The sequence below is a fragment of the Schistosoma haematobium genome, chromosome ZW (genome assembly GCF_000699445.3).
Source record: "Schistosoma haematobium chromosome ZW, whole genome shotgun sequence".
NCBI classification, from domain to species: domain Eukaryota; kingdom Metazoa; phylum Platyhelminthes; class Trematoda; order Strigeidida; family Schistosomatidae; genus Schistosoma; species Schistosoma haematobium.
The window spans coordinates 35,409,955-35,437,787 of NC_067195.1; the positions used below are offsets into that span (position 1 = coordinate 35,409,955).

A 27,833-nucleotide genomic window follows, 5' to 3' on the forward strand; every position below is an offset into this window, starting at 1 on the left:
CATATAAGAACATAGTACAGGAAGAAAGAATTAGTTTGTAGAAAGAAAGATATTGAGTAATTTTAATCTCACGGTTTGAGGGAAGACATAGAGTGTATACACCCACGCTATTGTGATCGATTCTGAGCCATATCACAAAGAGTCTCTAACCATTGGTTACAATAGTCACGCGGACCCTGACTAAGTAGTCTGCATCTACCAACATGGTTCAGACCAGAAGTTAGTGACTTCAAGCACTGATGATACGTTTTGGTTCGGTCGCCCCTAACATTCTTCCATACGTCTACAACACTGCTCGTCGTGGTAAACGGTGTTCAGGCATACGCAACACATGGCCCAACCATCTCAGTCGATGAAGATTTACAACGTCATCAACTAATTTGCCATCATTCCTTAATACCCTATGTCTAACCTCACTATTATTTACCCGGTGATCCCAGCAGAAGCCAGCAATGTTTCTAAGGCATCTGTGGTCAAATGCTAGTAGCTTACGAGTATCTTTAACTCTTAATGGCCATGTTTCACAACCGTAAAGTAGAATAGAACGAACTGCCGCGCAGTATACAATTGTTCCAGCCAGTATAGCTGGATTGGCTCATCACGACAGGCAAGCTCGACCATCACGTTAAGGTAGCAACAACCGTTGAGACGAAACGATACATTGGTTTAAATATGTGTCGAATGAACAGTGTCAAACTAATCGACCCCCCAAAAAAATAAAATGATGAACAAAGAAGTTTTATAGAAGATTATCCAGTCAAAAGCATTTCCCTGAGTAATATTATCTTATTTAAAGGTTAACTTCATTTATCTAGAAATAAGCCCGCAAATGCCCTGATATGGCCAAGAGTGGGGTGGGCCCTCCGCCCCTCTCGAAATGCTCTCACATGGCCACGCGTATACAGCCTCTGCCAGGGAAGTCCTACACACTGTCTTCTAGTGGCGAAGGTGTTGTTTACAAAAATGAGAGGACGAAAAGCGAATGTCCAGCGCTTTAACCGGATCCCAAACCAATGGTGCACATGGGCTCCAGTATCCTGAGGGAACAAATGGCGTATGAACCAATCGTTGGTCACCGGCTGCTATGGGACTGCATCTCCTCACGATGCTCCACTGCCTTGAGGGTAAGACCATTAGATCAAAGGCTCGGGGAGTGGCCCCCTAAGAAAACCACCTGCTTCGGTTTGGGCACCCGGGTAGTATCACAGCCCACACACAAATGAAATAAAAATGACGATATTTACTGAAAATTCTAACAGTCAAACAATTCACATTATTATTTTTATTTACGTCATTTATTCACTCTTTTATTCCCACTTTATGTATCCTTACTTTTCGACTTATACAGCAGCTCGCCTACGGTGGAAACTCGGTTCTATCTAAACGTTCTCGAGTCACTGCCTGGTTGAAAATTGTATGCTACCACCGAATATGAGTACTGAAGCAGTTTTTATGAAACCACGTGCACCATTCAAACTGGCTGCCTTCAAAGTTCGCACACTTATGCAGCTCGGATAACAGATAAGGCTGGTTATGTTTTTAGAAAGTCTTAATATTGACGTTTGCTGTCTATCCGAGACTCGTATTCAAGACTCTGATGAAGCACTACAAATTCGCTCTCCATCTGTCGCCCAAAAAGCTTGTTTTACGTGCGCTTATCCGGGGACCCTGAGGCATCTTCGTCTGGTCTTGCTGGAGTTGGTGTCGGACTAAGCGCCAGAGCTGAGGCAGCACTAATTGACTGAATCCCCATTAATAGTCGGTTATGTGCTGTTAGATTAGAAAGTTCCATCAAAGTAAGAAGGAATCGGCGTGAGAAACGATGTCTTTTCGTCATCTTCGCCTATGCCCCGACAGATTGCAGCCCGGATGCAATCAAGGATGAATTCTACCACCAGTTAACTGTTCTTCTCCAGAAAGTGCGTTCGACAGATATTGTAGTACTAGCCGGAGACTTGAATGCTCAGGTCGGGCATCTGGGCACAGAAGAGAGTCGTTTAGGTGGCCGATGGGGACTTGTTGGTCGCAGGACCGATAACGGGGACCGTCTACTGCAACTGTGCACAGACCACAACCTGTTTCTGGCTAGCACTAACTTCCGGCGCAGTCATCGCCGACATGCCACCTGGCGTCCTCCCTCTGTATCTCAAGCCTGGACTCAGATTGATCACATCGCGATCAGCTACCGCTGGCGTGGTTGTGTACAAGTCTGGTGTGAGCGAAACAATCCGCGAGGATGATGGGATGCCAATTACTAACATCCATCGACGTCTTGGACGATGAGCAGAACTCTTCGAAGGGCAGTTCAACTAGTCTGCTGCTCTGGCAACATCGGTCAAACTGTCCTGTCCTCCATGGCCGGTGACGACTGATTTACCAAATGAGGCGGAAGTCCGCAAGGAACTCCAACTCTTGAAACGCTACAAGTCACGGGGCCAAGATGACTTACCTCTGGCCTTTTTAAATATGGTGGTGACTTTCTGACTAAGGGATTGACGACGTTGTTCACAAAGGTTTGGGAGCTAGAGAGTGTACCAACGTCATGGAATAAGTCGATAGTTGTCCCTATCTTTAAAAAGGGTTCACGTCGTCCCTGTAACAACTATCGGGGGATAAGTCTACTTGCGATTGCGTCCAAGCTATTGGCTTCCGTTATACTTCATAGGTTGTTCAAAACCCGAGAATGATTGACTCGCGAGGAGCAGGCTGGGTTTCGTTCTGGTCGAGGATGTATTGATCATATGTTCACCCTTCACCAAATGTTAGAACACTGTCATATTTATCAAGGGCCAACAATCGTAGTGTTTCTTGACTTCAGGGCTGCCTTCGATTTGTTGGACAAGACTGTTCTCTGGGACTGTCTGTTGAAGAAGAGTGTGCTTGGGAAGTTTATTAACATCTTCGAAGCCTTATATACTAACACCTCAGACAGAGTAAGGGAATACGACCACCTTTCTCCATTGTTCCATTCAAGCAGTGAGGTTAGACAGGGTTGCCCAATCTCACCATTCCTCTTCAACTTTGCCATCGACGACATTCTGGAAACAGCTCTGATGGATGTAAGTAATGGTGGTGTGGATCTGTTGCCTGGAGAAAGTCTTCTTGACCTTGAGTATTGTCTTACTGTGCGATAATGCCCAAGGCATGCAATCCTCACTTAACCAGTTGGTAATCAGTGTCTGTAAGTATGGTATGTGCTTTGCACCTTCGAAGTGCAAAGTACTTCTACAAGACTGGCAGGATTCTAATCCTATACTGTGTATCCGGGTAGCTGAGTAAGTGTTGGTGGTGGCGTGAGTGATGAGACCAATTTACGGATAGTGAAAGCCAGAGCGGCTTATGCCAACCTGAGCCATCTTTGGCGCCTTCGTGATGTCAGTCTGGCTGTAAAAGGTTGGAACTACAACGCGTCAATGAGATCAATTATTATTTTACACTACCCTACACTAATCTGGTCGTTATTGTTCTTTTTCCTCTTTTATGCTTCTTACCTTCCTTTTCTCTCTCTTCCCATTCTCATTGTTTTGTGTGGCGCATATATATTTGGTGCCCCCTTATACCAATATGTGTTCAAATAAATAAATAATGAATAAATAATTTAGAAAGAAAGAGTTAGTAATCTAGTACTCTTGAGAGTGATTGAAGAGAATGAGACTATAAAACAGTGGTTGTGTTCTTATTTGATGAACATATGTTCAGAATAATGGAGTTTTAATGAAATCGTTAAGATTGAAGAATAAAAAGACTGAATCCATCGCAGAGCCACTAATAACATAAGTTTAATAAAAAATGAAATCAATAAGTAAATGTATAGGTACAATATTCCGCTATCAAACTGCAAAAAAATTCTTGCTACCACAGAGACATAAAAAGGTTGTCATCTCAGGCATAGACTACGTAAAATTAACTAATAACGTCTAACTGCTTAGACAAAAAGGTCAGTTAAATATGTGTACTACTTGTTCAAGAGTAGTCAGTAATAATGCACGTTTATTGTAAAGAATACTATTTGAAAAAACAAAAATCAGATAAGACGAAAAGCAAATTCAGACAATTAAAAAAAGGGAACTCCCTCTAGAAACAAACACTGACAAAAGTGGGGACAGCAATTTTTTATTCATTTTGTTCATGCTAGTGATAATTACTAGTTTGACTTCAAAAATCCACCAAAAGAGATAAAGGGAAATGGTTGGAGAAGAAAGTATTGTAGCATCAATATTCATCGTCTAACAACAAGGTTTGACTGTAATTAACCCGGTCAAATGTATCGATGAGATTAAGAAGTAGTTAGTATTAAGTAGACGAAATGGGGTATCATAAATAATGTAATAAAATTGAGATATCGATGAATTAGATTGTAATGCGTGTTGTTACATTGTCCAAAAGTATAATGATGGAGTACTAAAACCGATTCTTTACAAATAAACAATACACGTTCATAACCTAACTACCTTCGCCCGATTTCATTATTACTAATCATCGATAAAAGTATGAATCCAAGAAGTCCAAGACTATGGACTAAACAGCTATCCAGTTGCCTTTTGATATCAAATGATGTTACTTCATGAGAACAAGCTGTAAATTAAACAATAATTTCGACAATTCTCCAATAATAAAAAACAGATATTTAGAAAATAATGGATAGTATAGTTAAAAATTTAAAAAACTCACTTAATAAGTCAGAAGATGAAATAGACAGCAAGCAAATCTTGTGAACATAATCCACAACAGCAATGCCGAATTCGCTTCCGATAGCCATTCTAAAAACAAGTAATAGTTCCGCTGTTAGAATGATAACTAAAACGATTGTAAGTAAATTGAAATAACCTTTTGTACATGATGACTAAAAAATGATGTAAAAAAAATAAGATGAGCATTTAAAATGTGCCACAATAGCTTGATATTTATAATAAGCCTAAATGAACTGTTATTATGAACATAAGCAGTCTGTCAGGTGTGATTTGAAAGGCTTATATTCTATCCCGACGAGTTACGGTACCATAAACATTTGATGAGGCACATGATAAATTAAATGAGGATAAACTTTTCTAAACATGAACGAATATTATTTTCTCAGTGAAGAATTGTGAGCTGGATTTCAAAGGTTTAAACACATTAGAGGCTAGAGGAAAGATAATGACCCAACGTTTCACAAGATAATCATGAACAGTTTGATTGACAGAATGAAACTGGTGTGTACTCTCAAGCAACTTGACTAAAAATTTGAAACAAATAACTCAGTCAGCCTAGATGATCAGATTTATACGGTTCAGCAGATTTAAATTAGACTTCTTTTTTGCGTAAATTCAGGACGCAGTTAATGAACAGGTACCGTGATTAGGTTGTACCATTAGAGCTACGAAAGGTAATTTCGTCTAAACAATTGAAACAGGATGAGAAGTAGAGATTTTCTCACAAACAGATGGTAGAATGATCGAAAAAAATGGACATTTTTCACCTAGAAATAATTTGTGTTCGACGATCTAGTTAAAAAGTAAACAAAGAACTATAATTAGGAAGTTTGAAACTTACAAACTAAAAGCTGAACTCATACTAATAGCTGTAATAGATGGCGGAGGGATGAGACAGGAAGCTGTAGGATCGGTACTTGACTTTATATTTGACTCAAAGCTTAGTCCAAGTATGCCTACACGACAAACAAGAAGTGGTTGGTAGCCAGGAGGCCAATGATGGCTACCTTGACGTACTGGAACGAATACGCGTAAATCCTATTCAAGGAAGAAAGAATGTCGAATACTCTTTTAATACTACACATGATAAAAGAATAAACTTTGTGGAGATCACTAGTTTCACAATAAAGAAATGTTATTTAATCTTACATTAAGAAAGCAATAATTTGACCCTAAGGAAAATATAACAATCGTTCAGTAGTTCACGTTTGCGGGCTCTGCTTTAAATGATACACAACAACAATTCCACGTTGATACTCTACACGCAAATATATGGTTGAGAAAGCAAGACTTTAAGAATAGTTTTGTTCCGAACATAAGTCAAAAATTAAAGTGAAGCAACCCAGTTTGTATAGCAACATCAAGCCAAATTAAAAAAATAAAATGGTCAAACTGAAAATCATAATGGCCAATAAATCCGATAACACTAAATGTCATCGCAGAAATATGAGTTAGTAAAATGTGACCGAAGAGATCGTTTAAAGAAATAAAAATAAAAAAAAACTAGATAATCTTAGTTTTTTAAAAAAATATTAAATGAAGAATTTCATGTAAATACAACGGAAAGGAAAAGGACAAATAAAATCAATAAATGTGCATGAAGATAAAAAGAATGGAAGCTATGTAAATAATATAATGTGACTTGTATAACACATCAGCTGATTTTATAGGTCATCGAGTTAACAATCGACGAATGTCCTAAATGTTGCTGTTCAGAGTTTAATTATGACAAACTCTAGTCAACAACTTGATCGTTTCTAAGAGTTCGTGTTAGTAGGGCTTAAGAGTTCCTCAGAAAACTCTTCAGAAGTTGAGAAAAGGCTGAAAATACTTGTCCAATCAATCGAAATGAGCTTCCCATGAAAAAAAACGACGGATTATGTGTTATATCCTGAGTGGATAAATACCGACTTTATTACTAACTGTAGCATGTTCCCAAAGGCTCCCAAAATACCAGGTTCATATCTAAACCTATTAATGTGCTGAAGTAAATTCCAGAGTAAAGCTTCTTTACATACTAAAAGTATTTTGTTTCTTTGTTCGGAGCTCAGCTTAAGTTTCAGAGATGTTTGTGGAAGTACGAAGCGCTTACAAGTCAATGTTAAGCGTTGAGATATGAGAAATATCAGGTTGTTAAAAAGTAAACATAAACGGCTTAGTTGTTGAATAATCAGTTATCTTCTCCATTGAATTTCGACTGACAGGAATGAGTAAATCTAGTCAGAATGCTAGTAATATCTTTCATTTTTTTCGATGAGTTGAACTGAAAACTTGAATAAAAACTGGTTATATTAGTTATTAAACTTGTGGACTACTTATGCCGAAGTTGAAATAACAAATACTTGATAAAGAAAAATTACGCTAGTTACAGTAAGACAATAGAACGAAAGCGATAACATTTAGACCAACAGAACGTAGGACATAATTTATTGTGATATAAATATACAGAAAACATGAAATTTCGATCAGCGTATTTCTTAGGATAGATATATAAAAATAAAAGCAATCTACGTATCGTCATTATTGTCCCTAAATATGTCTTGTTAAATGCCTGCATGAAAGCATACGCATAAAGATATGAGACAATAGGTATTGATAAACACTAGTCACAGATGTCAAGAATATATAACCGCTAAACAAACAATAAAAACCACAAAAAGAATACTGATAATAATTTTTGATAATCATCCAGAAAAAAATTTGTTTCGTTCACAGTTTATTCATTTTTTTTATCAGAATGGGTTTTGTGGAGAGTTTTAGAAATTTCACAGGTTGAAATCATGAGTCAGTTGAAGCTAGACCACCATTGAAAACCTGGAAGCACTGGTCGGCCGTTTCGTCCTGATATGGGACTCCTCAGCAGTGCGCATCCACGATCCCGCACCACGCGGGATAACCTGGAAATCACTCTGTTTGATCAGTACTCACACGGAACCCAGTGAGCAGCTGCTATGTCCATTTAGACTAGAAAGAAAATTCCCACCAAAAACCATTCTTGCAACCAGTTTATCAACTGAATTCTCGATCACATGTTTTCATACATCTAAATGGTGCGCATCTTCCAATTTAAAAAAAATACGAACATGTGCAAACAGTTTCTAAGTGCATTGAATGTCACAAAATAAGTACATTCCTTTTCCATTCATCTGTGGAAAACAAGAAACATGATTACTTCAAATAATCACAAATGTGCTGATGGGAAACGAAATAAAATCTATCTAATAGAATACAACAGAACTACTACTAAGTAAGCATTTAACAGTTCATGAATAACTTATCAGATTTCAAAAGGAAAAAAGTTTGGATTAGCTACATATTTATTGATCTTTTCATCAGAAAAATTACATCAGATATTTTTGACGGTGCGAAATTTGAAATAAATGAAGATCAAATAATCAGAAGGAAAGTTAGTAGATCTAGTATATAATACGGGAAATTCGGTTACGAATAGAACTCCGTAATAAGAATATATTGTCACAACTCTATATACACATCACTAAACGTTTAGACAAATTAGCGAAATGAAAAGAACTAATAAAAAAACAACGCTTCAAGAAAAATTAAATAGGTCAGTTTAGTCACGCAATGAATGTATGCAAGAAGATACTGTAAAAGTTGTAGGACATTTTAAGTCGTAAATATTTTTCACAATCAATTCAAACCACTGTAAAGCACGGTAATCAATTTGCACAGAAAATAAAGAAACCTACATACAGTAATAAAAGGTTGAAAACAAAGTATACAAAGTTTTTATCAAGAGAAGATTGAAGAACAATTTTAAACAGTAGAAAATTGAAAACTATAAAATAGTTATCCATTACAGAGTGTTTGGTTCAAAAATGTTGTTTAGTTGACACAAAGTTAGTATCTTAAAACCGAAGTTCTTCGATTAATACAAATCGCAGTTTGCAACAGTCTGGGAATTCGAAAAACTTTGGGTGAATGGAAAGAGAGATGATCTCAGAATAACCAAAGTGTGTACATTGAATTCAGACGAATATCTGGCTTAAACTTCGTATGTTATTGTTAAAGACTAGGTAACACGCGTCAAAATCAATTATGGTGGAACCAGCTGAGATGGGTATCATTACCAAGGTTTGACTTGGTAGTTTTAAATGAATTGAGCATTGGGTAGATTATTATCCATAACTATAATATATTTATATACAAAGGTTCCTTTGTACTATTTAATTATTTTTATTTGGTTATTTATTCTCTGAAGAAGTGTCTTACACTGAGTTACGAAACGTCAGAAAATTGAATGTTTCTACTCATTGAGATATTACAAATATATTATTTTATTTACAGCCGAGATAGTTTGCTATCTTCCTCTAAAAATATTCAGTTTAATTTCGTTGCATTTTTGTCATTATTCGGTTTCATCTGTTCCGTGTGAACTCTAATTCTCATGTATAGGCTTCCTACCTCAGTTGGTATTATTTTCCCCCTTATATTTATATTCATTTAGTCAGTTTCCTTTCTCATTGCGTAGATGTACGTTACAGAAAATTAGGGCGACAAACACTAGTGTCAGAACGAAGGTTGACTGTGACTCAATGAATTATCTAACGAAATGTAATTTTGTCTCAATTTGCTTGTGATAAATATAGTATCTGACATACCCCCCCCCATTTTTCACAATTATCTAATACAAATCCCATTTTTAATAAGTACTCTTCAGGAGATGAAAGTGATATGGTATGATACATGAGGGAATTCAACACAACTGCCAATCATTAATTATGTAACCATGTATCCGCAATAAAAACGTTAAAACTTAACAAAATGTTCAATTTCTTCCTTCCATAATGAAGTAACGAATAAGTCAAAAATGGTTTGGTGACACAAAGTACATTCATATATAAAAATTATAATCCTTGCAAATGATATTTTTATACAGGACTTTTTTTCGATAATCTACTACATAGAATGGGTACGTACCCCAACCAGAGGCGATAGTATAGTTGATCTAATATTTAGTAGAGATGTCATCCCACTATCTGTAAAAGTATACCATGAATTTGAAAGCAGTGACCATAAGATAGTAGTCTGCGCTCTCCCTATCTATGCCTCTTATAATCGACCCATTCAAAAAACCTGTCAATAAAGAGACTATAAGCATGCTGACTGGGACCTCCTGGATTCACTGATTAAACATTCAGACTGGGATAACTTTTTTTCATGTAACAGTCTCATGGATGCTATCGACGAATTCCATCTGATCGTTAACTCTTGTTTAGATTCCTGTGTACCTCATAAAACGTACAGGTTTAGTAAAACTTACGAATTATATATACCAGCTAAATATCGTAATAAGCTAAGACGCCTACAGAGTCGTTATTTTAAGTCAAATGACTTCACGGCAGTTGCACAAATAACAATAATTTTTAATTAAATTAAAGAGAAACATAGTTTAAAAGCCATTAATGAGGAGATACTAGCACTTAATACTAACTCAAAAGTACATAAAATTAACTCTCCTTTTCAATAAACGCGCTAAAGCAACTCAAAATGTTGATATACCATGCATTCAGCATAATAGCACTTTTATATACGACTCTAAAACCATGGCCGACCTTTTCAGTAGTATATTCGCGAATAGTGTAGAAAACATAAGTGGCTATGCTTCAAGAGTTATGTGCGTGACTAGCAACTCAATAAAATTTATCTCCTTCACATGCATGAAAATTAATAAGGCTATAAATACCCTTAAGCTTTCGAAAGGTCATGGAGTAGACGGGATTTCATCATTTCTCTACAAATATGGTGGTCCAGATATTCAACTTCTTCTTCTAAAGCTGTTTACTCTATGGAAACCGGTTCTTACCCTTACTGTTGGAAAACCGCGTACATCATACCTCGTTACAAATCTGGAGATAAGACTGACATGAACAATTACCGGCCAATAAATATTACTCCAGTTATTTCTAGGATTATGGAAAAAATTATAAGTGATGAACTTTCCAACTATTTACTTGCTGGAAAATTTATCAATGATACTCAACATGGATTTGTTAAAAATCGTTCTTGCATGACATGTCATTTTGACTTCTTTAATTTAGTCTATTCTCTAAGTAGCCAAGGATATCTAGTCTTAGTGCTATATCTGGACATTTCTAAAGCCTTTGACATGGTTAGCCATCAACTTCTTATAGGTAAGCTCGCATCTTATAGGGTTTAAAATCCTTTGCTAGCTTGGTGTGATTCCTTTCTCAGCAATCGACATCAAATAGTTAAAATTAACTCTTCATTGTCTAACACTGTCCCTGTTAGAAGTGGTGTAATACAAGGTAGTGTCTTAGGTCCTTTGCTCTTTTTAGTGTTTATCAATGACATTTGTGAAAGTTTTTGTGTCGGTAAGCCCCTTCTATATGCAGATGATCTTAAAGTAGTATATTCATTTTCTCCACATGACCTGAAAAATATGCAGAATTGCATCAGCATGGAGCTTAACAAGGTAGCACAGTGGTGCTTAAAATGGCAACTGGAGCTTAATACGGCTGAATGTGGATGGATATGTTTCGGCAATACATCACTCAACCTAGACATTACCATAAATGGAGAAGTGTTACCTAGGTTACATACAGTAGTAGACTTAGGACTTAGATATTCCCAAGACCTGTCGTTTACAGAACATATATTAAAACAGACCTCTAAGTCTCAACGTCTAATAGGTTACATAACTCGAAATCTTCAAAACACTGAGTCCCGTATTCTAATGTACAAAGTTTGTGCTCGACCTCTTCTGGAATACTGCACGTTTATTCTTAGCAGTGCGCTCATAAAGGATAAATTAAGGCTGGAATCAGTACAGAGACGATTTACACTTCGTATTCTTGGAGCTGATTGTACCTTAACTTATAATTCTAGATGTAATAAACTTGGGCTAGACCCTTTATGGAGGAGGAGACTCAAACTAAATCTTATCTTTTTCTTCAAACTACTTCATAAACTATCATTTACATCCGATCACGCGATTCAGTATGCAGAAACCTCTCATTATGACATCCGTAATTCCTTGGCACTAGTAAAACAAACTCATTCTAAATCATCTCTTTATATGAATTACTTCACATGTAAATTTTCTAGACTCTGGAATAACCTACCACAATCTATCCTTACGATAAAATCACTCCCATTATTTGTTCGCTGCGTCGATGCATACTGCTCCTCTGAAAATGCATTGAATATTCTAGCACCTGTAAGTGTATCTAATTTCACAAGTGATATTATAGGAACTTTAAATGTTTAGCCACTTTTATTAGTACATTCCCTAAGTAAAACCACCTACTTGCTGTCACTTTATGTTAACACCGTCCCAAGTAACTTTAACTAATTTGAATAACATCTAACATCAACGTTATATCACTGTGTCACATGACACACGCATTTTGGTAGACCTGATTGACATATTTTGGTGATTACTGCTTCGTTGTTCCGTGCTCTCTGTTTTCATTTTAATTTCTCTAGTTGTAGAAAATTATCATTAATTCGATCTGGCACACGAAATGACCTTTAATTACACCGTTCATAAATCATCGGGCTGTCCATTTAAGAAATATTAAAAGTTCCCGGCTGATGCATTGGATCGCTGTAATACATGTACTATCTAAACAATCAGTGAACTAGTATACCTAAAACTTTCTTCTATCACATGTTTGTTCTGTACATCTAATGTTACTATTTATATGAAATTAAACATGCCTGTAAACTGGCGTGAATTCTGTAATTATTATTTTCAGAATATATAAATTATTATTATTAATCCGTTGGATGATTAAGATGAAATGTTGGTTATTGAAAGTTTTAATTTTACTGTTGGCATGACAGAAATACTTTTTAAAAAAACCAAATGCCTTTACATTGTTTACAAAACCCACCCTTTCTGTTGGAGATGCAGATTGATAAGAGCTAACACTCCCACTGGATACATGAGGTAATGACTGTTGGACAGTATCCTTAGTCACGTTACCGGATAAATTTTCAGCAGTATTCAAATGATCATCAGAGAAAGTATCACCAGTTGAATAGGCGAAACCAATATCATCTAATCCATCATAAGCCATATTGATATCCATAACCTGACATAAATAAAACAGATGAAAATGCGTATGAAAAACAAGAAAATAAACTTACGAGGTGTTCATCTCTGTGTGACGAAGAGTTTAAAATTGAAATTGTAAAAAACAGACTAGTAAAATAAAATGGTACAATATATTCACTGAACGGAAAGTTGAAATCATATTTTTATTATCGGAATGATATAAAACGTAAACAAAAAAAGCAGTGAACACGATGTCATTGAAGCTTGGAACAAACGTATTTATTATTACGTGATACATGTTAGTGTAAAGATAAGTAAAGCATCACAAAAAATGGCCAGAAGATTCCAAGTATGAAACAAAGGTTATGTAATCGTTAGTGAGATGATGAAGTGTGTGAAGGGTAGTTATTTACTTGATAAATACAAGGAAAACGCATGAGTGGACAGGCGGCAATAAATATATATATACAATAAATCACAACGAAATCGGGATCATGAAAAATTATTGATTGGGCAAGTTGCCTTCGAATTGATGATTGATTCAGGAAGGAGATAATAATGTTGAGACTTATGTAAAAAAGTGAAAACAAATTGTCCTACTTCTTATCAGTACAGTCATTATATCCACTGAAATCGAAAAGTTGCTGGAAAAAAATCAAGTGACTTAACAAAAACACGACAAACTAATATTTTAACGTTGAAATAATACACCACTTAAACGACACTTTTATGTCAATTATATATATAGGTACGCAAAGAACCAATAAACATATTGGTATACAATTCATTAGTACATGTAGAAACTAACTAGGATTTTCATTTGTTAAGAGAAAATAAAGTCATTTGGCTACATAGACATGAAGAAACATGTATGTCCCAAAATTTATCGAAAATAACTATCATTTATGCAGTTCATGTGATTCTTTTCCTCGGGACGATAACGACTAATATGTTTCTTTTGTGTACGCTGAACAAATGAAACGATTAAACAAGTGCACACTGATACATAGATTGAAAACAAATGGATATTTTAGAGATGCACTGGTATGATTAAAATGTTTTCAGAGAAGACCCTATGACTAATTCAATCTAATTAAAATGTCTTAGTGTTCGGATTACAAGCCAACTTCGATATTCATAACGCTGAATAAGATTGTACAGTAATCTGAACTGTTGTGTATAACTCTGTTGACATCAATAATAATAATAAACCAATATTACTCCACACCAGTTTTTCGTGAAAATAAGTAAGTTTCCAAGGAATAATTAATTGAATACTCTTAATAAATTTAAAGCTAGAGAAGCAGCTATGAACTTGAGGTGTATAATAATTTTTAGATGATACAAAAGAGAAATAATGTACTCATTGATGATCAATATCTCTTTTGATGAATATTAACTGATGAAAGTAAAAATCGTAAAATCTATAACGCATTTGTTATCTATTAAGATAGAACTGCACAAAACCAAACATTCATGTCTATCATATGCTTTTGAGTTTTGATAAACAGTTCTAACGCAATTAAAAACAGATGAGTTTGCTTTAAACTGTACGGTGAGATCAAGTGATAAGAATTTCAAATTCACCAGGGTAACGACATATTCTTATAATGCTTAAACACCTGATAAAAATATGCATATTCACTCAGTCCACTTTTGTCTAATTTCCATTTTTCGTTATCAAATGAGTAAATCATGCGTGAAACAATGGTTTTTCATTTCATATTTAATCACATGAAGATTCTTATGGTATTAGATAATATTTCTATTATCTTATATGACATAAAACGTTGAGGTGTGCTTATGTACTAATATTTTATATCACAGACAGAAGAATAAGGATACATATATTATATAAAAAAACATAATTCCCATACAGTAAAAAATCTAAAAACACAAGTTATCAGATAAGGTATACTTTGTCATGCTAATAGTACTTTTAGCTGAATGTAGACTACAAAACATCCTGAAGTCTAAATTGTATTTATAATTCATAAACCCGACTAGACAAGAAGAGGTGAATGACATAAAAACGAAATTTCAATCAAATTATAAACACTACAGTACACATATGGAGTGGCTAAATTATTTGATTCGATACTGTTAAACTAATTTTGTGATAATGAACAATATCAATTCCAAGGCCTAAAAATAACTCAGTAACGTACAAAAACGCACATGGACTGCACCGGATCACACTACACAAAACCAAATCGACCATATCTCCATCAATAAAAAGTTCAGAAGGACGATGGAGGACGTAAGACTAAGACAGGGGCTGATATAGCCTCAGATCACCACTTGCTGGTCGCCAAGATGAAATTGAAACTCAAGAAGCACTGGATAACAGGGCGGATAACATCATAAAATTTTGATACGGCCTTTCTTTGGGATACTGACAGACTCAACGAATTCAAGAAAACCCTCAGCAATAGGCCCCAGGCCTTTCACGATCTACTCAATGTAGAAGGAACGACTATGGAGAACAACTGAAAGGGGATCAAGGAGACAATCGCTTCAACATATCATGAGGTTCTGGGCCACAAGAAGCACCATCAGAAGGCATGAGTCACATTTGATACACTAGATAAGATTAAAGAAAGGAGTAATAAGCAGGGAACAATCAATATCAGCCGAACAAGAGCACATAAAGAAAAGGCACAGGCTGAATACAAGGTAGCAAACAAGTAAATGAAGAAGAGCATCAGAACAGACAAACGTAAATATGTGGAAGAGGAAAAACGAGACAAATGTATGATACAACTAAGAAACTCGCAGAAAATCATCGTACAAAAGAAGGAATAGTGAAAAGCAAGGAAAGCAAAGTATTCACCAACACTGAAGAACAACGAAACAGGTGGGCAGAGCAATTTAAGGAACTTTTGGATCCACCAGCCCTGATGAATCCATCCGACATTGAAGCAGCTACCCACGGAACTGCCGACCGATGTTGAGCCACCAACAATTGAAGAGATCACCATGGCCATAAAACAAATCAACAGTGGAAAAGCAGCAGGATCTGACAATATATCAGCTGAAGCACTGAATTGAGACACAGAAGTAATTGCAAACATGCACCACGTTCGATTCAGGAAGGACACCTCATCAAGATATCAAAGAAAGGAGATCTGAGCAAATTTGAAAACTACAGAGGTATCACACTACTGTCAGTACCAGGAAATGTTTTCAACAGTGTTGCTGAACCAGATGGGAAACTCAGTAGATGAAAAGTCCCGACAAGAATAATGAGTGGTAACTTTTGGGATCCATTAATGAACCAATACGAAACGTATATTTCTATTGTATAAATATTAAGTAACTAAACTATGCATATTCATATTCCTCTTATTATAAGCTTTATTTTGATAAATAAACTATTATTATACGTTTTACCATTATTACCTCCCTCATTCACAGCCACATCTGGCTGATTCTTGTACAAATGTTGTTTCATATTTTATTGGTACGATGTGGTCTGTCTGATTGGTATATAAACCGAGTATGTTTGAATTACATGATTCATATCGCAGAGGCTCGGATTGATGTTCTGGACTTAACTGACTGGGCTAAGCAGGGAGCAGGAGCAATAAGGAATCTAGACTGCTTATACGGTTTTACGCGTCATTGATGCGATCGATAAGGCACTGCTCCCTAATTGGCGGTATCGTTACGTAATACAATAAACAGGGCACACAGGTCACAATGTTTTCAACAGTGTTGCTGAACCAGATGGGAAACTCAGTAGATGTAAAGTCCCGACAAGAAGAATGAGTGGTAACTTTTGGGATCCATTTATGCTTGGAGGACAGCTCACAGACTCATCCAGAGTAAAGACCGGTTTCAGCCAAGGTTGCTTACTCTCACCCTTTCTCTTTCTCCTGGTGATCGACTGGATCATGAAGACCTCAACAGCTGGAGGGAGATGGGATAGAGTAGATAGCTAGGATTCAGCTGGACGATCTATACTTCACAGATCATATGGCTCTTCTATCGCACACGCAACAACAAATGCAGGAGAAAACGACCAGTGTAGCAGCAGTAGGTCTCAACAAACGTAAAGGGAAAACCACGATTCTCCGATACAACACAGCATGGACCAATCAAATCACAATTGACGGAGAAGATTTGGAAGATGTAAAAGGCTTTAAATATCTGGGTAGCATCATTGATGAGCACGGTGGATCTGAAGCAGATGTGAAGGCGCGGATCGTCAAAGCAAGAGCAACATATCTACAATTGAAGAACATATGGAACTCAAAACAACTGTCAACCAACACCCAAGTCAGAATTTTCAATACAAATGTCAAGACAGTTCTATTGTATGGGGCGGAAACATGGAGAACTACGAAAGCCATCATCCAAAAGATACAAGTGTTTATTAACAGTTGTCTACGCAAAATATTTCGGATCCGTTGGCCAGACATTATCAGTAACTACCTACTGTCGGTGAGAACAAGCCAGATTCCAGAGGAGTAGTAAGCTCTGGAAGTGGATAGGACACACATTGACGAAAGCACCCAACTGTGTCATAAGAAAAGCCCTCACTTAGAATCCTCAAGGCTAAAGGAGAAGAGGAAGATCAAAGAACACATTATGCCGAGAAATGGAGACAGACATGAGAAGAATGAACAACAATTGAATAGAACTAGGAAGGAAGACCCAGGACAGAGTGGGTTGGAGAATGTTGGTCGATGGCCTATGCCCCATTGTGGGCAACAGGTGCAAGTAAGCAAGTAACATATATTTTTGTAAATAAACTGTGAAAGTAGGATTAATAATATTATGAGAAATACTACTGTGTCGGGATCTAAAAGAGATGGTTACGTCAAGTACTTGAAGGCGACTCAAGTACTAATGTATCGAAACAAAGGACTAATTAGGCTAGCGGTCAAACTTAGTAATCATAAAACTTTATTATTAATAAAAACTCAGCATTCCAACTTCATAAAAAATGCAAAATGCATAGATAGGATTGGGTCACATTCCACTGTTTCGCAATTTAAACGTACATGGTGATATGCAAACACAATTAGTAAGTAAGCAACTCAGGAACGTTCATATAAACTCGATGTTACTTGCGCCAGTTAACCGTCGTGGAGATGCCAGAAGCCGATCATTTTTCTGATGTGACACAGATGAAGTCATACAGAGTATACAAGACTATTTGGTAAAAAAAGAAAGACTATAACTATCTAGATTACGAGTTTACTGGAAAACTGCTAGGGGAAGATAAATCAAGAGGTTGCATCGACTAGACAAGTCATTTACCTTTGGTCTGTATCATGCTGTTGAGTTTGTAGTGTTAGTCATTAATTTTAGCCCATAATATATCTTATTCTAGTTTTCGGACATTCCATTCTATTCATTCTACTCGAGTCATATTTTGACCTTGTTAATTATTCGCTTGTCAGTCTTGACTGTTTTTATATGGGCGTATATGTGTGTGTCTGTAGCTTTATTTTGTCTGACTATAAATATTGAGTAACGCTTAATTAAAAGGGAGTTGGCTTCCCAGCCATCTTCCCTGCGCGTCATTTCGCTTTGTTCTATCGCATTCACTTTACATACAAAATATATGTATTCAAATGCCATTCTCGTTAATTGACTTATTTAATTCCGTTATGGACTAACGCGATTTAAGTCGACTATTATATACGAGAATAATCGAAAGCAAACATTTATACGATCAAAATAGGAGTCAGATTCTACGGGCCACCAAAAGTGGTGAGCCCTCCAACGAATATCGTCGATCTAGATGAGGACAAAATCAAGCTACGGGCCTCCACCTCATTGGTAAGCCCGCCGACAACGAACGCAACGCAGCAAGCTACGTCGATGAAGGCACCTCTGCACTCTATACGTTCGACGAACATATTCAGCGAAGCCAGCGCAATCTCCAGTCCGACGCAATCAGCACAGCCTGTGCAACATGACATGGACGTGCTCAAGTCGTATTATCTTATCGATACTTTGTCCTCATGTCAATTATCCTCATTGATACATTTTTCGGATTGTTCCATTACGATTCAAATTACCATTATATGCTTATTATTACATTATCAATATCATGACCGAATGTGGAATTATTAACCGTGTTCGTGCTGTCACTAAATTGACATTTTCGCAATCATATCACTCACTGAACAAATTATCATTTTATGAAAATTCCACTCTACGTAATGACATCTAAAACTCATTGGAATATTTCTATTCAAAAACGTGAAATTTTCCTGCTTTAAGTGAGTTCGTTCCAATTTTTTTCATGTCATTTTGATCTAATATTACATTCATTCACTTAGTCGAGGTCCGCAATTTATGTTATCACAACATACATTTTTCATTTCGAAATCGCCTCCTATTATGTCTGTGGATGCTTCTGACTAGCTGATTAGTAACCATTACGCTCATTTTATCTATTCTTCCACGTGCGTAACTACATCCTGCATCACTTATCACTCAAAAACGCTATTCGAGTACTGCAATTTCTATTCTGTACCCATCGCTCGGTATATCAGAACATAGAGTTTAGAGCTAGCCTCTCAAAGATACACTCTTGTTTGTCACATCCAAGTCAGTCTCATACGTCTCCATCACTAATCATATGTATTGGTATTTTTGTCATGCCTTGGTACGGTTTTGTAACAAACGAGATCGAGCGCATCTCCCTCAAACCACACAAACCACTCTAGGCTTCATGACCAAAAAGGAATACGACTCTACGTACCTCGTCTACTCAGTCACTATTCTGTTCCTCCGGTCATTCTTCTACCAATACATATTTAACGATGACTCAATGCATCTGTCATCACGCAGACGACAACGTTCACTGACTTCAAATTTTATGATTATTATCAATTGCAGTACAGCAACGAACATCACCTGTCGATGCAGATATCATTTCACGACTTGCCTATTATCATCCTACGCATTTAATTTCGAATTCACTCATCACTAGTCAATGCGATTTATTCTGCTGCGGCTCAACAGAACATATATTTCGCATATTTCACTATTTTGTCAGCATCACAGACCAATTTCTGACATATTCTACTCTAGCCATTTTGACGATTTATTTCGCTGTTATACCAACAAACAATTTATTACTGTTCTCACGATATTTTGAATCGCTCATACAAACTTGTTATTTTATCGTTCAGACAGTCATAGCATCAGTACATGTTAATTTTTTGTACGCTCATTAATTTGGTCATATTCACATGCTAACATTTTCATTTTTGTCCGAGCCTGTGCGATATTCATGTATTTTTTTGCATAAGCATGACATTTTCATATAATACACTCACCCCTCATGTGACACTGTACTTTATCGAGTGTTGTACAATTTTTTTTGGCTACTTATTGTTAACGTTAGCTTCATATCACTTCAGTGTTATTTTCGAAAACAGACATTTTTTAAATGTGCTATTTTCTACGAGGGGGCTATGTAGTGTTAGTCATTAATTTTAGCCCATAATATATCTTATTCTAGTTTTCGGACATTCCATTCTATTCATTCTACTCGAGTCATATTTTGACCTTGTTAATTATTCGCTTGTCAGTCTTGACTGTTTTTATATGGGCGTATATGTGTGTGCCCATTTTATCCTATTAATCACATGTCTGTAGCTTTATTTTGTCTGACTAAATATTGAGTAACGCTTAATTAAAAGGGAGTTGGCTTCCCAGCCATCTTCCAGTACGTGTCAAAATTGCTTTGTTATGGCTCTCGCTCGCTTAGCATGCGAACGGGCATCCTCAAGTTTGAAGTAATTGGTTAGTGTTCGATAGATAATCATGTTCAGTGGTTGAAATTGTTGGTTCAAAACTTACCATAAAGGTTAAGAATCACTCATCTTTTATCTTACGCAAAATTATAAGTTTTAACAATATTTTATAAATTTCATCCTACTATTTCATACCTTCCTTTAGAACTATATTCTCCGTTGAATCTTTCTAATTATGACAGTTCTGTTGTTAATTACTTTTTCATTACATTTTTCTGTGCTAAAGTGATAACGACTTGGAAGTATACACGTTTATGTCAGTTTCTAGGTTGCTATGACTGACTGACATATTTCGTGAGATAGTAGGCGCACGAATGAAAAACATGAGAATAACGTTCTAGTAGTGTAGCTAAAATAATTATTTTACCACCTTTCTTTGACAATTACAAACGTTTTTTCTAAGGCGTAAATGCAACTTCGAAGTCACTTAGTCAATCAAGACAGACCCTAGCATATCTTTGCACCGCTTATAGTTATTACATTTCATGAGTACAGAGAGAGGAAATTATCACGACAAATTTATGATTGGTAAAATTAGTCACAGCATCACTAAGAGTAGAAAGAATTAATTAAAGACAATTCGATTCGAGAAGAATAGACAGGTAGAATAAACAAGAAATATACGATAAGTTTTAGACTCAGAATCTGATGCTATGTTCAGTATGTCCATAACATTCTTATAATCTGTTATTGCACGTGTTTGCATAGCGTGTCGAGAATCACTTGCCTGCTACAATGAGACTGTTATGTAAGATAGAGTTTAGACTCTGTCAAATTTAGACTTAACCTAAATGTACAGAAAGTTGATTTTATGACTAAAACTGTGTTCTTGAAACGTTTGAAGTGATTACGAGATCAACTAAAATTGGCAAACGGAACGAACGATCAAAAACACAACGATAAGACAAGCTAAGCTATTCAATTCACCTCCAGAGGGAGGAGACCAGATTCGACCGAGGGAAAATTATATTCCACAGGCGGTCGGAAGCACGAACAAACAAGCACACAACTCAAACGTATATATACAGTACAAAAATTTCCTTGGGAAACGTCACAAAATAGTGTACGAAAAGAGGAAACGAACCAATGAGAATTAAGGTCCTTCCAAATGGTAAATACAACTTGAAGGTAAAAGTGGGAGCTTGTGAAATGAAAATGAAAAATTCAAATTTTCAAAATAAAATTTCAAAAATAAGACGCTTACCAAGTGACTCTATCATCCTCAACAGCTCTACAACATATTTTATAATTATCTGAAGTTGACCATTAGTTTGATTAATCTATCTGAGTTATGATCCCATAAACATGTGAATCGAAATAAATCAATTATAGGTTCAATATGTTATGGTTGTCGACTTGAATATAAGTGTCAAATGAAGTAGAAATTCTTCTAATAGGATCATAACAATATGAAGAGTGAAACTTTGGTGCATATTTTATCATTTATTAAATATATTTGGTGAGAAAAAAATAAGGTTGTTGCATAAGAACGTTTAGTACTATTTTACAGCTACTTATGAGTAACACGAAAAATGTTGATCAAAATGTTACCAGTGTAGGGATTTGTGGAGATTGTAGAATTTTCACAGTTGAATTCACGAGTCTAAGCTAAACCACCATTGAAAACCTGGAAGCACTGGACGGCCGATTCGTCCAAGTATGGAACTCCTTAGCGGTGCGCATCCATGATCCCGCACGCAGGACTCGAACTTAGGAACATTGGCTTCGCACGAGCATGCTTAATCCAACTCAGATAATGGATGAAGTGTTGTGCGACATCACGGATAGATTGGAGTTAGAAATCAACATCATTGAATGCCGACTCAGTGGTCTAGAAGTTGTAGGTCTGCGCACGGAACCGATACACCTGGGTTACACTCTCGCGTGCAGGACCGCACACTGTTGAGCAGTCCCATACCAGGACGAAACGGTCGTCCAGGGCATTCAGATTAAGCATGATCTACAAATTATAATGAGACTGATTACTGTGCGATTAACAACTGACAATAAACAATAGATAAAAAAAAGGATCGATCACAATGACGTAGGTGTATAAGCACTTTGTCTTCCCTTAAACTATGAGATTCAAGTCGCTTCATATCTTTCATTCTACGAACTAATTCTTTCTTCCTGTACTATGTTCTTATATGCAATCTTTCTATTATATATAACCACCACTGAATCAACTACTTCTATGAATTTGGTGTTCATCTTGTTGTGCTAATGAGGTATGGCGACTTGGACCGATGCATATATGTGTCTGGTCTTACGTTGTAGCTGACTGAGATAAGAAAAGAAAATTAAGTCTGCCATAAGTTTTGTGTGCAGTGCACTCAAATACGTGAATGGAAACCACTGAGGAAAGAAGAAATAGTAGATAAACCGACAGCAAGATAAAAACCATGAAAGTAGGTAAAACAATGAATTGCTTTACATCTTAAGATAAAGATAAATTTGGTCGTAGGCAAAAAAGGTGTTGAAAAAAAGTAACAAGATTATGAAAAAAAATATTCCAATAGAGCCACTTCAATTTATCTAATGATAAAGCTTAAAGATTATTAGGATGATATTTTGTATGAAGCTTTTACGAACACATAGTGAAGGAAATGAACTTTCATGTTAAAACAATCAGATATTATTAAAAACGAATAGATAATGGGGAAAAATATATCAAGAAACTAATTAATGGTCTGACTTTAAAATAATATTTTCCAAAAGTTAATAAATTAGTTTGACTATAAAATATTAATATTAGAGCTTAAATTACAATATCATCAATTTATCACATACACCGAATAGTTCATTTCACATATAAGGTTTACTCATGGCAAATTCAAAATTTTGATAAAACTGAATTTGAGACGGCTAAATTTTGTAGATTGGGAGGATGATTTTGGTAGAGTTGCATTAACACAACTGAATGGCTTATTCGTGTTAGATCCTGATGGTTTGAATGTTCTTAATCTGATCCTAAATCTATATGAGAGATTTAATAAAATGATCGAATAATTCACTCGATGATTCAATGATCTTTAAATTCCTCTTGACAGATTTTATACAGAAATTTCAGAGAGGGAAACAATTGGGATCGCGCAATTACACCACTTAGCTCCGAGAACGAAATTTCACAAAAAAAATTCAAATCACAAATCGCTAAGCAAAGAAACAATAATAATGCCTAAATTTTAAAGAGAACATAACCTAGTAAATTGTGGTGCATGTTACTTATGTCGATAGACATAAGTAGCGTGTCACAACAATCAGAAGTGAAATGGCTGTCAAAAGAAGGTTGGGAAGATTGCATTGAAGAAAACAGAAAGGAAATATGATTTTAAAGATTCAGGGAGGACGTAAAGGACAATTGATGGAAGATTTATAAATGAAGCGTTTAATGTATGGTTTTTATACTTTATGAAAAAACTATAATTCTGCATTAAACACTACAAATGAATACTGAGAAAAAAGAATTTTACAACAACAGAGTTACAGATTATGGAATCATTGATATTAGGAAAAAGTGACAACCATAAAAGTGCATCTCATTGATTTCTTCGAGTAAATCAGACGATCTATACGACTTCAACTAACAAGATACAGGCAATTGTAATTCAAGAAAAATTAATGAATACCTACAGTGGGAAAAATTGTTTTAGGAAGTTATCAGCCCATTAAAATACAACAATATAAATAGTGAATATATTGAAACGCATAAAGAATTAAAAGAGATTAATGACATTAGGGAATTAATAACAAACAAAGTGAATTGAAAATCAGTTTTAAGAAATTATCAGGAAAGAACAGTATTTTCTTTTTTCCTCAGACAAACCATGTAAAACAAACAGCAGAAAAAAAGACTGAGCAATGACAAAAACGGACAGACACAAATATATAATTACACTCAAATACACACATACACAGCACAAAACTGTATCCATGATGTTGCTTAGTTTTATATGCATTTAAATAAAGAGCAATGAAACGGAATGATGTATAATATACAAAGGAAAATTTATAATTTAATAGTTGAATTCAAGAATCAGTTAAAGCTAGACCATCACGGAAAACTTGGAAGCACTGGACAGCCGATTTGTCCTAGTATGGGAATCATCGGCAGTGTGTATCCACAATCCTGCTCGTAGGATTCGACTGGATTCAATAGGTATTTCCCGGAGATCTAGTGAGAAGCCGTGATCGGTGGTGTTCAACCGGGTAAGTTGTGCGATAGTAACTCACTGAAGACAATGGTGGACGGTGGCGCAATTTCGTGGATTGGTTGAAGTTAAACATTAACACCGTTAGATGTCGACTCAGTGGTCTAGAGGTTAAGCGTTCGTGCACGAGACCGATAGGTCCTGTGTTTGAATCCAACAGGCGGGATTGTGGACGCGAACTGCCGAGGAGTCCCATACTAGGATGAAAAGGCCGTTCAGTGCTTCCATGTTGTCCATAGTGGTATACCTTTTATTAATTCATGAATTCAAATATTACATTACTAAAGTCTCCACAAAACTCTTCTGATGAAAATTTATGGTTGACAATTAGCATAATCATTCAGTTATGAACGAAGGCAGAGAGAACGATGGACGAAAGTAAGCAATAAATAGGACTGGGAAAATTCTTCATTTCATGTGTTATAACAGGAAATAACAAAAAGAAATTCACCATGTGGTTTTATAGGGACCACGAAAAGGAGTTACCACTAAGAATTATACACGATAACTGTATGTAACCGTTATATATATATATATATATATATATATATATATATATATATATATATATATATATATATATATATATACCAGCAGCAAGGTAGCACTTAACTTGTTGCATCCTTTTAAAAGGAAGAAAAAACAGAGCAGACGATGAGAAAAAATTTAATCGCTGAAGGATGTATAATGCGAATTTAAAAATAAATTACTTGATACCACCAAAATACAGAGTAGGCATGACAAAATGCATCATAACTCATTGATACACAAATGATTATTTAGTGTTAATACAGTTGAGTAGTTCGAAACCTGTTATCAAATACTGTGACGCTTCATTTCTTGTGAATAATCGATCTGGAGAAGCTGACCGCAATATGTTATCTATCAACTAAATAATCAATTATACTGTTATCAATATGTCATACGACTGGAAGAGAGAAATGAAAATGGCGAGAGATTTGCAAATCTATGTGCATTCAACAAATTGATTATAGGCAGCACAATATTCCCACACAGACGCATACATAAAGCTACATGGATCCCACCGAATCACACTACACAGAACCAGATAGATCATATTTGTATCAATAAGGAATGGATCTCTATCGAAACCCCGGACAAGATTCAAGAAAGGAAGAACAAGACAGCAAATAACAACATCCGAACAAGAACAGCCAAAGTCAAGGCACAAGCTGAATACATGGAAGCAAACCAGCAAGTGAAGAAGAGTATTAGAGAAGACAGGCCTAACAACGAAAGCAAAAAAAGCTGCAACAAAAGGGATTATGAAACAACTGATAGGGAGACATAGTAAATAAGAGGGACCGCTCAAGAACAAAGAAGGAAAGAAAATCACTGAGATCCAAGAGCAGAGGAATGACGTGTAGAACACTTTGAGCAGCTCTTGAACAGACCAGTTCCATGAACCGAAGCAGCACACACAAACCTTCCTATAGATGTCACACCACCAACGACCGAAGGAATCAGGATGGACATCAGACAAATCAATAGTGGAAAAGCAGCAGGATCTGACAATATATCAGCTGAAGCACTGAATTGAGACACAGAAGTAATTGCAAACATGCACCACGTTCGATTCAGGAAGGACACCTCATCAAGATATCAAAGAAAGGAGATCTGAGCAAATTTGAAAACTACAGAGGTATCACACTACTGTCAGTACCAGGAAATGTTTTCAACAGTGTTGCTGAACCAGATGGGAAACTCAGTAGATGAAAAGTTCCGACAAGAATAATGAGTGGTAACTTTTGGGATCCATTAATGAACCAATACGAAACGTATATTTCTATTGTATAAATATTAAGTAACTAAACTATGCATATTCATATTCCTCTTATTATAAGCTTTATTTTGATAAATAAACTATTATTATACGTTTTACCATTATTACCTCCCTCATTCACAGCCACATCTGGCTGATTCTTGTACAAATGTTGTTTCATATTTTATTGGTACGATGTGGTCTGTCTGATTGGTATATAAACCGAGTATGTTTGAATTACATGATTCATATCGCAGAGGCTCGGATTGATGTTCTGGACTTAACTGACTGGGCTAAGCAGGGAGCAGGAGCAATAAGGAATCTAGACTGCTTATACGGTTTTACGCGTCATTGATGCGATCGATAAGGCACTGCTCCCTAATTGGCGGTATCGTTACGTAATACAATAAACAGGGCACACAGGTCACAATGTTTTCAACAGTGTTGCTGAACCAGATGGGAAACTCAGTAGATGTAAAGTCCCGACAAGAAGAATGAGTGGTAACTTTTGGGATCCATTTATGCTTGGAGGACAGCTCACAGACTCATCCAGAGTAAAGACCGGTTTCAGCCAAGGTTGCTTACTCTCACCCTTTCTCTTTCTCCTGGTGATCGACTGGATCATAAAGACCACGACATATGAGAGAAAGCACGAGATATAATGGATAGCTCAGAACCAACTAGACGATTTGGACTTCGCAGGTGACCTAGCACTCCTATCCCATACACACGAACAAATGCAGATGAAGGCAACTAGTGTAGCAGCAGTGTCTGCGTCAGTAGGCATTAACATACACAAAGGAAAAAGCAAGATCCTCAAATACGGAACGGAGAACTTCAACAAAACCAATCACACTTGATGGCGAAAATCCGGAAAGCATCATCGATGGATGTTGAGAATCTGATGCAGATATATGAGCAAGGATCGGCAAAGCAAGGATAGTATTCCTAAAAATTTAAGAACATATGAAATTCAAAACAACAGTCAACGAATATCAAAGTCAGAATTTTCAATACGAAAGTCAAGACAGTCCTAGTGTGTGGAGCTGAAACGTGGGAAATTACTATAACCATCATCAAGAAGGTACATGTATTTATAAATAGTTGTCTACACAGGAAACTCAACATCCGGTGGCCGGATACCATCAGCAACAGCCTTCTGTGGGAGATGAAAAACCGACTGTTAACTGAAAAGGAAATGAGGAAAAGTGGTTTGAAGTAGATAGGACATACATTATGGAAATCACCAAACGGCATCACGAGGCAAGCCCTAACTTGGAATCCTGAAGTGAAGCGGTAAAGAGGAAGGCCAAAGAACCC

At 36.2% G+C, this 27,833-nt stretch overlaps 1 protein-coding gene across 4 annotated transcripts in view; it reads right to left on the reverse strand.

Moving 5' to 3' along the window:
• STXBP5_1 (Syntaxin-binding protein 5) overlaps positions 1–27,833 on the reverse strand; it is a gene marked incomplete at its 5' end in the record, with an annotated part of 88,779 nt that overhangs the window by 23,406 nt on the left and 37,540 nt on the right. For 3 of the 4 annotated variants that reach the window (XM_051211190.1, XM_051211191.1, XM_051211193.1), the window contains 3 exons: positions 4,672–4,760; positions 5,533–5,729; positions 12,572–12,772. In XM_051211190.1, the coding sequence (XP_051071229.1) occupies positions 4,672–4,760; positions 5,533–5,729; positions 12,572–12,772 (487 nt within the window). Of the gene's footprint in view, positions 1–4,671; positions 4,761–5,532; positions 5,730–12,571; positions 12,773–12,827; positions 25,242–27,833 lie in introns of those variants that run through there. The other variant, XM_051211192.1, reaches the window with a different exon arrangement.